The following is a 13,773-nucleotide window of genomic DNA, read 5'->3' as shown; positions in this document are numbered from 1 at the left end:
GCTGCTACCCCGCGGCTGGGATTTAGGCACTATGTAGACCTACCCCCACTGCACAGGGCGGGCGAAAAAACGCTCGGAGGTAGTCAAGGAGGGTCCTTGCACAGGGTGAGGTCCCTAGCCCTTCCCAGACTGTGGGAACAGCATGCGCTTACCACCCGTGGCATCCACAATGATGCCATCCAGGCAAGTCCCAAAAGGACCGTTCACCCTTAACCAAGGCCTCCTTAGAGGACTAGTCCGCAGACCAGCTCTTAAGCCACACAAGGCGGCGCAGAACCCTGCATAGACGGAAGCCCCGGAACGTATCCATGGCCGCCTCGCAGAGAAAATTCAGACCCTGAACTATGGCTCAGCCAGGTCCCAAGAGGACTCGGAAGCGTCCCCTTCTTCCAGCTCCTGCAGCAGGAGCTTCGCCCTGACAGTCGGGGCCTGACCAGGGCCCCGACCAGAGCCAGCCTCACCGCCAAACCCACCACCGTGAATAGGGAGCGGGCCCAGGCCTCCACTCTCCTATCAGCGGGATCCTGAAACGCAGGAGCCCCTTCCACAGGCAATGTGGCGGCCCTGCTGAGTCTGGACATAGGGGGTCCACTGGCGGAGGAGAGACACACTTTTTTTTTTTTTTTCTAAAGTCCCCCTCAAGGGGGTAACGTGTTGCAAAGTTTTTTGACAAACTTTTTGCGGTGCATCCCATTCCTTGCATAACATATTGTCCAAATAAGGAACACAAGGAAACACTTCAGCGGTGCGTGGCGGTCTGCGGAATCCAAAAGGTACTGACACGGTGGTGTCTCCGCCACAACCTCAATTTTTAGAGTCTCACGCACCGCAGAAACAAGAGCTCCAACAAAATCTTGCCAGCAACTGACACTGCAGCATAGACATCCTCACTATCCATGTGGGTAAAGCCCGCAGCCTCTGACATACCAGAACCAGATTCCATGTCAGAGACATCCCCAGAAGCAGGCTCAGGGAGGGGGCGCTTTTTAACCCCCCATCCGGGCACTAGCTGCTTCAAACCTGGCAAGAAACCCAGGACAGCCAACGTAACAGATGTGGCAGGGGAAGGGGCGTTAAAAGTTAACTCAGGCCTAGTGGAGAGGGAGACCTGGCTCAGGTTCCATAGCGCCAGCGCCGAGTCACCCACCCTGCAAGGCAGAACAAAAAATCCCCACTGGTCACCTCCTTGCAGCTAATGCAGAGCATGGGGGCCCCTGGTGCTCACCACCCCACCCAGCTGCAGAGAGAGAGTTGAAAAACCTGAGGTGTGCTCTGATGTGCTGGCTGTGATGTGTCTGTCACCTCAGGGAAGAATCATCACAAGAGACCAGAGGCTGTGCTGTGTCTGTCACCTCAGGGAAGAAACGCAGCGTTTCACAGCACTAAAACTGTCCCACAGACCAGAGGCTGTGCTGTGTCTGTCACCTCAGGGAAGAATCCAAGATGGCCGCCGTCTGAGGTAAAAATCACCTCATATAACACAGCAGCACACAGCAGCACCCCCCAGAGTAACAACACAGTCCCCCAACAACACACGGGCCCTGGTGGTAATAAAGAAAACCCAGGAGGCCCCCCTTCACAGCTACTACACAGTCAGGGGAAGGAGGGAGAGGAAAGCAGGGCGGACCCTCAGTCGACCTCCCCAGGGAAACATTCCAGCCAGACCACTTACCTGAGTAAGGGGCCACTACTTACCCGTCCTGCGACTACCCGGCTGGAAGTATCCCAGACAGAACCAACGTCCGTAAACGGCATGGCTGTCGGCCAGATACACTGTGACACAGCCATAGAGACCGGTCATATGTGAGCCCTAGAACCAAAGTTCCCTGGCCGCCCCTGGAGCAACGGGGCCCGTCGTGGACGTCCCAAAGCTGAGCTAAGGGCCGGCACACGCTCGATGGCCGAACATGGGGGGACTACAAGAGTCGAGGACCCAGCCTGTCACCCAGTCGGCTGTTGATAGAAGAATCGCAGGATTAAAAAATGCAGGAACAAAAAAATAAAAGCGAGAAAAAAAATCGCCAGAAAAAAACTCCAGAGTACAGGAACTCCAGAGAGGGCCTGACTCTCCTGTCGTTAGGCAGAAAAAGACTGAGGCTCCTAGAGCAGGGTGTGGGTTATGCCTGGGGGAGCCACGCCCCCCCGGAGGAGCGGCACGAAGGAAAGGTTTTAACACTTTAAGTGCTGTTAAATTCTGCCTAAACTCTCCTGGTAGGAAGAAGCATAACCCTAATGTCAAAGAAGGCTGTGTCCGTCTATGAACGGAAGAGAAATTAAACTTTTTGGAAGGTGTGCGTCCCATTACATCTGGCATAAAACGAATCATACCAACAGTCAGACATGGTGGTGGTAGCGTGATGGTCTGGGGCTGCTTTGCAGCTTCACAACCTGGACGACTTACCATAATTGATGGCACCATGAATTCTGAGCTCTACCAGAAAATCCTAAAAGGAGAATGTCTGGCCATCAGTTCATGACCTCAAGCTCAAGTGCACTAGGGGGATGCAGCAGGACAATTATCCGAAACACAACAGCAAGTCCACCTCTAAATGGTTTAAACAAAGCAAAATTTAGGTTTTTGGAGTGGCCTAGTGAAAGCCCGGACTTAAATCCAATTAAGATGCTGTATCATGACCTTACACAGGCCATTCATGCTGAAAAATAGTCCAATGTGGCTGAACTAAAACAATTCTGCAAAGAGCAGGCCAAAATTGCTCTACAGCAATGTGAAAGACAGTCAGTTATCGCAAACGCTTGATTGTAGTTGTTGCCGCTAAGGGTGACACAACCAGTTATTAGGTTTAGGGGGCAATTACCTTTCACACAACTGTATATGTATATTCATACTCTCCAAAGCCTATATTGTAATACTTACATCTTGTTTTCCAAAATCGGGTCTACGCAATGAGTTTTATTGCGCTATATAAATGTTCTTCTGATATGTCCAGCTCAAAGTAGTATTTCATATATGCCCATATAATCTTAAAAATGTCCTCTCTCCCCCCTCCTAAAACTCATTCCGACTAAAATGTGTAAGATAGATATGTATACTCGCCTATTTTCAGGCCGATCTGGTTCAGTTATGTGATATCCTCTGTGCCAGCCAGCATCAGCTGCAGGGTAGAGGAGAGAGTGCTTGATAATGGCGGACAATGATTGGGGGTTACATCACCCATAGGCCTACTATGGTCCATATGTTATTGACGCACCCTCCTCTCCCCTGCTGCTGCTAAATATACAGATCGTTCCTTTACAGGTTAGTCAGAATTAAGCCTCGTACACACGCATGGTTTTCTTGGCAAGAAAGTGGCTGGTAGAGCTTTCTTGCAGTGTAAACCATGCGTGTGTACAAGGCTTTGAGGTTTCTCGTCAAGAAAACTGCCCAGAATCTCGACATGAAAAATAGAGAACCTATTCTCTGGTCGTGAGATTCTCGGCAGTGTTTTCCTGCCGAAAAACCCGAGCGTGTGTATACTTACCTCTCCATGGAAACCCGCGCATGCTCGAAATGACTGACGCATGTGCGGCAGCTTCCAAGGAATAGGTAGTAGGGGTGCGCATCTTCGGTGGCCTCACGATTCGATTACGATTATGTCAGCGATTCACGATGCATCACGATTAGAAATATGGAGGAGTCTGGAGATGGGGAAGGAAGAATCCATGCATAGGAAAGGAAGGATGGAGTAGTCTGGAGATGGGAACTAAAAGGATGGAAGAGTCCAGAAATAGGGAAAAAGGAATCCATGAATAAGGAAAAAAGGATGGAGGATAGGAATGGAAGGCTGGAAGAGTCCAGAAATATTAATTAGATGGAAGAGTCTGGGGGGTGAAAGGAACTGAAGAATGGAGGGGTCGGTCCAGAGATAAGAATGGGTGGGACCTCAGATTGTTCAGGGCTGCATGGTGGGGGTTGGAGCCTGTGAATGGAGATGTGGTCTATGTGGTGGCCATTGGTTTGAACAAATATAGTCCTGAAATATATTTATATATAAATTTGATTGAAATAAATCTTCTGTGTATTCAAAGTAATTCCAGTGCAGAGTGTGCTCTGCTGTGTTTAAATCATTCACCAGAAATCAGGAATGGTTTGAACACAGCAGAGCACACTCAGCACTGGAATTACTTTGAATACACAGAAGATTTATTTCAATCAAATCACAGATTTATATATATATATATATATATATATTTCACTACTTAACCACTTGCCGTCGCCGCACCGTCGAAATACGTCCACAAGGTGGCTCTCCTAGGCGAGACCACGTAATATGACGTCCTGCCTATTAGCCGCCACTAGCTAATTAGCCGCACACGACTCCCGTGCGTGTGCCCGGCGGGCGCGATCGCCGCCGGGCACACGCGATCGCTCGGTACAGAGCGGGGAACGGGAGCTGTGTGTGTAAACACACAGCTCTCGTTCCTGTCAGCAGGGGAAATGCTGATTTTCTGTTCATACAATCATAAGATCAGTGTTTCCCCTAGTAAGAACACACCCAGGCATACTTAACCCCTTCCCCGCCCCCTAGTGTTAACCCCTTCACTGCCAGTGGCATTTTTATAGTAATCTAATGCATTTTTATAGCACTGATCGCTATAAAAATGCCAATGGTCCCAAAAATGTGTCAAAAATGTCCGAAGTGTCCGCCATAATGTCGCAATACCGAAAAAAAATCGCTGATCGCCGCCATTACTAGTAAAAAAAAATATTAATAAAAATGCCATAAAAATACCCCCTATTTTGTAAACGCTATAACTTTTGCGCAAACCAATCAATAAACGCTTATTGCGATTTTTTTTTACGAAAAATATGTAGAAGAATACGTATCGGCCTAAACTGAGGAAAAAAAATGTTTTTTTATATATTTTTGGGGGATATTTATTACAGCAAAAAGTAAAAAATATTCATTTTTTTCAAAATTGTCGTTCTATTTTTGTTTATAGCGCAAAAAATAAAAAACGCAGAGGTGATCAAATACCACCAAAAGAAAGCTCTATTTGTGGGAAAAAAAGGACGCCAATTTTATTTGGGAGCCACGTCGCACGACCGCGCAATTGTCTGTTAAAGCGACGCAGTCCCGAATCGCAAAAAGTACTCTGGTCTTTGGGCAGCAATATGGTCCGGGGGGTAAGTGGTTAAGACTCCTTTGTACATCGCCGCAAAGCACTGCACACCATTTTTGGTTTTATTGCCCTATCTGCATTCTGCATACAGTCTGGCACCTCCCTTACCATGTCAGTCCTCCCAGCGGCCCCTTACCTGGCTCTACCGCTCTTCTGGCTCTCCTCCGGCTCTGCCTCATCCTCCTCCATCACACCTTCGGCTGGATACCCCACGGCCGCCCTGAACCCTTCCGGGACCAACAGCACTGATGGCTCCACTCTCCTCCTCGGAGCTCCGTGCTCCATAAGCCGGCTGCCGCTACTCTTAGCAGCAGGGACAGCTCCAGCCCCCGCCAACGTGCACACAGTGTGGCTCCTCACTTCCGCATTACGTCACTATGACGCCGCCTGGGATCACCATCTATTGGCTGATGAGGGGAGAGGTAAGGTGATTGATGGATGTGTCACTCGGCTCCGCTGAAGTCTGTCGAGAGAAGGGTACGAAGCGCTCTCCCGGGAGGGACGGGGCGGGGCTACACATCGATTATCTCGGTCTCATGCATCGGGGGACACCAGAATCGCGATGCACCGATTATATTTGACAGCCCTAATAGGTAGGGTGAAGCAAGATGGCGGCGACAGCATCGAATGTGACGAGCGCAAGCTCGTCGTACTCGTTGACGTCACCGCGTTCGTGCCTTTCAAAAGAACGGCGGTTCTTTTGAATTGAGGGTGTGTACACTAGGCCGGCAAGGGAATCTTGCCAAGAATCTCGTCAGGAAAAACGTTTTTTTTTCCCTGACGAGATTCTGTGCGGTGTGTACAGGGCTTAAGTGTTTGGGAGGAGCATTTTTAAGATTAGTAGGTATAGTTTTCTACTTCAAGTGAACGTGTGGTGATATTTGTAAATGTGTTAATAAAATCAAAGTGAAACAATTTTTTTTAGCCGGCACCTTGTGGGGGTGGCAATTGTGGTTCTCACAGGGATAGAATAGGACAGATAGCAATAAGAGCATTAAATAGAAAAATAATCTGTGGTAATTGCACTAGAAACAGATAACCATTTTAATTGTTTTTAGCCTTGTTAGTCTTGTAACAAAGAAAGAACAGTTTGCTGTGAGTTTCTTCTGGATCTTATCATTTTTGTAATAGCAATAACAGCATTGTCAATATTTCTAACCTGCCCCACTCTACCAAAACTCTGCTACAATAGGTATACAGAATATCAATAAAAACCTGACAGAGTCTTGAACCCTTCTGCATTCTATACATACGGTAGTATGCAAGTGAAAAGATTTAGCCAGGAAAAACATTTATTTTTTGTTTTAGATACAGTGGAGCTGGATTAGACCACCTGTCAGGTTTTTATTGCGGTCTGTGCCCCCCAAGAGATTTTCTCTCTCTCTCTCTCATGTTCACAAAGGTCACCAAAAGTAAAAGAAAACCCCTAAATTATGGGTTGTTACCAGAACGGTAACTAGAGGGCAAATCATCCAATGGGGGGGACACTAGTTCTGCTGACCCCTGGAACAACTAGAAATTCCCTCACTTTAGAGGGATTTACTCTCACTTCCTGTTTTAGCCACAGTACAGAAAGTAAAGAGAGATCCCTTCACCCATCCTATAGGGCAACAAAAACCTGACAGGGGTTATAACCCTTCCCTTACTCGGTCCAAAGTGAAAAAAAATGTTTTGCCTATAGTTTTACTTTAAGTTGGACTGTAAGCTCTGCTGTTATAAGCTTGGTTTGTTGTACAGAACATCTCTTGTTTTCAGTCAGGTCAGACTTAACCCACGAAACAGCACTGTAATAATCCACATATGGTGAACCATTTACTTTGTGTGGCTTAAAGTGATTGTAAATTATCACCTTGTAAAACAACCAATTCAGTTTAGAATAAAAATGAAAGGCAAAACATTTTTGCATAGGTATTAAAAAAAGGTATATATATATATATATATTAGTGATCACATGCCTTCTGTTCTTGGGGCGGCTGTGTTGGGGGGGGGGGGGGGGGGTCAGGACAAGTCTGATCATTGGAGGACAGCATACAGAGTTCCCAGCATAGCCGGGGAACTGACCTATCCACAGTGTGTGGTTCTACTCCTACTGAAGTGTTGCGATAACTAACTCTTTAAGAATGTGGTCCATCATTCTCTGAGTGAAGTCGGGGGCCCATGTAATCCAAACAGGAGGACCACATATTGCTACAGACAATCTGGTTTTGCAAACATGGTCTTTTACTTTGCCCTATTAGTTAAGGGAACTGGCCAATACTACTCAGTAGGATCGTGGATGGTAATGTGCTTGGTGGGAACCATCAACTCATCCACTTAGGGCATGGGATAAGCATTACATTTGGATATTTCTTTTCATTTCCTAAAGTAGTTGCAGAACCTCGGGCTGCCGCCTAGCTCAGGATTAAGCACCAAGCCAATTGACTACCATATATACTTGAGTTTAAGCCAAGTTTTTCAGTAAAAAATGTTGTGCTGAAAATGCCCCCCTCAGCTTATACTCGAGTCACCTTTTTGCGCCCGATCTTCTGGACTTTGGGGACCCAGTACCGACCGGCCGTAGGCCCCCTGGACCCCAAACTGTAGCCCCACTCTTCCGCTACAAGTGTGCAAAGTTTGTTGTCCGGGGGACCTGCGGCCTGGGAGCACCGATTTTTCAAAGCCGGGCACCCCTTCCATAGACTCCCATGTTAAACGGTCATTTCTCCGGTGACTTTGGGGACCCGGTACCGGCCGGTCGTAATTTGGCACACATGTAGCCCCATTTCTCCTTTACAAGTGTGCAAAGTTTGTTGTCTGAGGGACACTGATTTTTCAAAGCTGGGCACCCCTTCCATAGACTCCCATGTTAAAAGTGAGGCATGCAGGAGACATCCAGGAATATACACAGGATCACTTACAAACTCGGCGTTCGTTGGAGATATGCCCACTATTCATAGCCTCCATGTGAGTGCATGTCTATGTGATTCATCCATTCTTTTCTCAAGTGCCCTCACAGTATTATGCCATTATTCCTTTGCGGTTTCTTTATATGTCAATTTGATGCGGAGCCTTTCAACTACAAGTTTTGCTGCATCTGCTTGAGTATACACCTGTGGTGTTTTTGGCTGTCCGTGCTATAGCCGTGAGGTGAGCATTTAGGAACCACAAGAGGTGTTTGCACTGAAGTTTTTCATCAACACTGAAATTCTGACTTTCTTTGGGAGCCCCGCTCTATAAGACTTTATTCCTTGCCTTATGCCAGTTTTTTTTTTCATTATCATTTTTTTCACAATATATGCATTTGGTATTTCACCATCATGTGTTATCACCTGTAAGAATTTATATTTATGTTTGGTGCACATTGTGTTTATGTATATGCTTGTTTGAGCATCCTCCAAGTTTGCACAATTAGTTCATACTGTTTGTTAGTATATCTGTTTACCACGCACTTTGCCATATAGGGTATATTGCCCCTAGTGGTCTATTTACTCACTCAGTGAGTCCTGTACCACCCTTCTGTTTGTTTTAGTTCACACAGCGCAGACACCATCACCCTATTCCATTCACTTTCACTTTCTGGCAAGGACAGATTATCAGGTGTTTGCAGCAGTGCCCCCTAGCTTCAGCCCCCGATAGCGCAGGAGCCTTATCTATACATGAGGCTCACAGTGTCATGGTAAATTACATTTGTCCAACTAGGCAATTCTGAAAACACCTCTTATTTTTTCTGCAATAACTTTCTACTCTTGAGTAGCAGACAGGGTGTCCGACGTCCTAGCCTCTGGTGTATCTACACCATGTACAGTACACTATATGCCCTCATAGCAGAGGTCATTCCCTATTTTTGCACTCTCTACATATTACATTTTTGACTTTCCTAAACGGTTTTTATTATTCAAATCATTGTAGCATGTTGTATCACAGATCAATAAATGCAATTTCTTTGACTGCCCTCTAATGGCAAAATATGGATGTAAAAAAACAGTCAGAAAACAAGCCTGAAAACTTTTATTTGCAAAATATGTATCCCATGTATCCAAAAGGTACTATTTTTAGAATAGATTAAAGTAAACAGTTTAAAGGATACAGGTGATAATTCAGAAAGCAATAAAATGATGCAGGCTCTTTAAATAGTTACAGCAGTTGTACATACAACAGGAAATAATATTACAATTAACTTAAGACTGCACCATCGGTGGGCTATAAAACAAGAGGACATACAACATGACGCAAAGTCCCCTGTTTGTTTGACTTAGAGAAAGGCAAGATGAAATGCTGAGCATTTCATGGCAACCAATCAAAACAGATATTTGTAGAGTGTCAGATGAAACGTTGGAAAAACATTAGAATCTTTATAATATTTCCTCTCACTTCCTGACCCAGTGACACAAAATGAGGGACAATCCCCCTTGTGGGGGTAAAGCTATACAAACCTGACAGTTTTTTGCCCAAAACGTTGTGTCTATTTCTCTCTGCCCCGTTATAAAAATGTCACCACACTTCTTGTCTCAGTGTCACCATGGTCAGGAGGTAAGGGGAAATCTTTATAAAAGGAAGTGACAAATCTACAAAAACCTCAAACATTCTAACCTCATTTTTATTTTTAAAGGTCAACTTCTACTTTAACTACTATTAAACTAGGAAAGCCGATTTGGTTGGTAATTTTTAAAAGGAACCAAAAACAGTATTTGCATTAGAATACTAAACAATATTATATGAAAGGTAATCTGGGGCGATAAAGGGACACATTTAATGCAATAGAACATACATTTCAATGAATGAGAACAAACTGACAGATGGTTAATTAAGCACAAATTGACACCTTGACATTTCTAATGTACATAGCTGGTTAAATATAAAATCACAGTGTCTGTGTAGTGTATTGCAACGCACTATTCCCAACACACACGTTCCTGTAAAGATGGCTGTGTATGTAAATGGGTGCTGAAGCGACCACCAGCTGGAACCATAAATAGTGAGATAGAGAGATGTCACCAGCACACCAAGATCTTCGAGAATGGGTCCAAAGCTATATTCAGCGATCACATCATTACAGCAAATCGCAACGTTTCGGAGCCATGCAGGACCTCTTCGTCAGGCATGCGACTTCATCAAAAGTGCCTGATGAAGGGGTCGCGCATGGCTCAGAAATGTTGCGATTTGCTGTAGTCGCTGAATAAAGCTTTGGACCCATTTTGGAGATCTTGGTGTGCTGGTGATGTCTCTCTAGCTTTGTAGTGTATTGGACAATGGATGACACACAGGCTGTCAGCATTAGATGCGGTGAGTGACAGTATTAGTTACATAGACCTTATGAGGAGAGTCCCATGCCTCCTAATTCTACAAAAGGCAACCAATGGGCTATCAACCGCAGATAACCCATTAAACCTACATGTGCAAAATAACAATGTATATATGAATGCTCTCTCTTGCGAACAACCTACAACTAATCTTTGTAGGATTAGCCCTGTTAAAAAAATAAGCTTGACGATGTTATAGTGACAGCTTACTTTGCAGCATATGGGGTACAGTATTATTTGAAAGCCATGTTTATAGTTTGTATACAATACTATTCTCTGTCAGTATTATTCTCCAGTTTCTAGGCATTGGGTAGTAATAGGACTAGACTGTGTATTAACCGAGTTAAGGATTTATTTACATGCTTTCTTATCCTATTTTATCTTTTAAGGCACATGCAGCACAGGCTACCAAGCTAAGGCTTCTGGGTAATCAGTTCCAGATTTCATTACCTGAGTAAATAGAAAGGGCATAGACTGATGCAGATTGTCACATATGCCATATTGCATGAGTATACAGTGAGGCAGGAACAGTTCAATAAAATTAAAACAACCAGAACATGCTCAGATATATCAACTTATTACAATGCCCAAAAGAAGAACTGTCCGATTGTCCTATAGTTGCTCAGATTGTCCCTTCTGATCTTCAACTGTCATATCCCTATTTCTATGGTCAATCCAGACAGTTCATGTTTTGGATACCTACATAAAATTTACTCTGGACATGTTTCTGGCACCTTAAACACAGTATTCAGTAGAATATATTGCATAGATCATATTCTGGGGCCCACTGAAAAATCTATTTCTGGGGTGACATACAGGGCCCAGACTACAGATTTCTCCACCTTTGACCCTGCAAAGTCTCAAAGTGCTATTTTGGCACAACATTCCCTTTCGAGTCAATATACTTTTTTTTTCCCAATTCACTAAACATGGAAGTCAACCTAACTTTTCTAAAACTTCATTAAAACGTTTAAAATTATAATACATTAAAACTGTTATAAAAATAGGCTAAAACATAACTGAACAACCTTGTCTAGCGATTTAAAACATCTGACCTAAAAAATATGTCAGTTAAAAATAAAATAATGTAAACATAGTTGTAAATCAGGGTTTGCTTTCTTGGAGCATGATGTGCGCAAACAATGTAGCGGAGGGAAGAGCATCTCCATCCCGATTTAGTAGATGGATGTGACGATAGCCTAGGATAAAGATAACCAAACTGGGTAAATACCTCAGAAAGTAACTAGATGAAGATCAAATACATTTATTAATAATAATAATAATAATAATAATAATATTAATAATAGCCACTTAAATCTAGGGAGAACAGAGCAGGAGGGGGTTCGGGCAGATAAAATCATAATTGTGTTCGTGTTGCTTATTTTATGCTCTGCTGCTTGAAAGTAGAGATGAGCTTGGACATTCTCCAAACTCATTTCCAGCAGAACTCCAAATTCCTGCTATTTTTTTCTCCAATGAGCTGCGGGGCTGTGTCATTCTCATTCCGTAGCTCATGTAATCAAGGAGGCGTTAGATTTAAAAAAAAAAAAGCACAGATTCAGAGTTCTTCTAGATATGGGTTTGGAGGACACCTCATACCATCACATTATGTGTGTTGAGGATACCACAACTACATGGCTAATGTAAGATCTATTTGTTATCTTGTAGCCCCGACAAAGGGAACTGCTTCAGAACCCCAGAAATTGGATTAATAAACTATATTTGGACTTTAAAAATAGTTGGATTCTCTCCTTTTGAAAATGTTGTACTAAGAGTTCAACTATGGTCTCGGCACACCAGAGAGCTGTCTACTAAAAAGGTTTTAAGCCCACGAGACAAACTTCAAGCTCCTCTCCCATTGGTATTGATGCCCAACGCTGCTCCATCAGATGTATCTCTCCATTTCAGACCTCTGCTGGCACTGCCATTCCGCCAGGGGCTCCCTCTTGCATATCTGGTGGAAATGCCCCCTATCCATAAGATCCGATCCTGGAAATTACGGCTCTTTACCACTGTTACAGGGGTGACTGTTCCCAACAACCCTCAAATCACTCTGCTCTCTATCTTACCTGGCTCTTCCAAATGCATCAAAAAAAGCCTCCTCTGCATTATTTGACAGCAGCAAGATCAGTTATTCCACGCTATTGGTGGACGGCCCAAGTGCCTCCTTTGATTGAATGGGTTACAGAGATGGATTACATTGAGAGGATGGAGTCCCTCCTGGCATGCAAACTGGATACATTCGAACAATGCCACCAAACATGGCTCTCTTGGAAGGTGTTCAGGGAGTCATCTGAACTGCAACCGTTCCTTCTGACCCTAACCATCTTCCTTCTTACCTTTTCCTCCCACCCCAACATTTTTTTTGTACCCACCCACCCACCTTGAAATTGTTGTTCAATATTAGGAACCAATCAATTATGGATCATAATTCCTATCAGTGCTGGGAGGTTGCAGCATGCTCACGCTCCTTTTAAGCCTAAAAATTGGTGCTATTTGGCATACTATCTCCTTTTATGCTCCTGTTTCGGCCCATTCTTTTGAATGATCGCTGATCCCTATTATATGCATGCTATATTCTATGTGGGGTGTTTATATATTTTGTGCACCTTTACACTTGGGTGCCTTCCATTGTTTTGTTAATTATTTTGTTTTATGTTTGTTTTTGCTGTCTCGACTGTTATGTGTACCACTATTGTACTACTATTTTTTTGTATTCTGAAAAAAAGTTCTCAGTAAACTCAGATTGAACATAAAAAGGTTGTTACATCCAATATGAATATTTGTATAGAGACGGAATCCTACAAAACCCTAGCTTTTTTCTGCACATGGGGATGGGGGATGGAGGCTCAGAACACAGGTATAAAGTAATTCAGACACGGCTTTGAGAAGGTTACATCAAGGCCTCATGCACACTGCTGATGTTACACTCACGTTTTCTGTGAGTTTAGGCATTTTAATTTTCTGCCCTTGACCTCCCCCAATGTTATCCTGTTTGTCCATGGATGTTTTTAGCAGTTTAGTAGCAGTAGAGTTTAAGGTTGAAGGGGCGGGAGGTCAGCCTGTCAGGGTTCAGACCATGCGCCGCACACTGCATCAAATTGGTCTGCATGGCTGTCGTCCCAGAAGCCTCTTCTAAAGATGATGCACAAGAAAGCCCACAAACAATTAAAGATAAACCAAGATAAACTTTTTGGGTTCAGATGGTGTCAAGTGTGTGTGGCGGCAACCAGGTGAGTACAAAGACAAGTGTGTCTTGCCTACAGCCAAGCATGGTGGTGGGAGTGTCAGTCTGGGGCTGCATGAGTGCTACCAGCACTGGGGAGCTACAGTTCATTGAGGGAACCATGAATGCCAACATGCACTGACATAC

The 13,773-nt window shown here is 44.3% G+C and overlaps 1 protein-coding gene across 2 annotated transcripts in view; it reads right to left on the bottom strand.

The window, feature by feature from the left end:
• Positions 1 to 9,093: 9,093 nt before the first annotated feature.
• PLCD1 (phospholipase C delta 1) overlaps positions 9,094 to 13,773 on the bottom strand; it is a 239,063-nt gene continuing 234,383 nt past the window's right edge. For both annotated transcript variants that reach the window (XM_040352793.1, XM_040352792.1), the window contains exon 16: positions 9,094 to 11,599. In XM_040352793.1, coding sequence (XP_040208727.1) covers positions 11,505 to 11,599 — 95 coding nt within the window. In that variant the 3' untranslated portion in view covers positions 9,094 to 11,504. The remainder of the gene's footprint in view (positions 11,600 to 13,773) is intronic.

This window comes from Rana temporaria, chromosome 5, assembly GCF_905171775.1.
Source record: "Rana temporaria chromosome 5, aRanTem1.1, whole genome shotgun sequence".
NCBI classification, from domain to species: Eukaryota; Metazoa; Chordata; class Amphibia; order Anura; family Ranidae; genus Rana; species Rana temporaria.
This window is presented reverse-complemented; position numbering and strand designations above follow the sequence as displayed.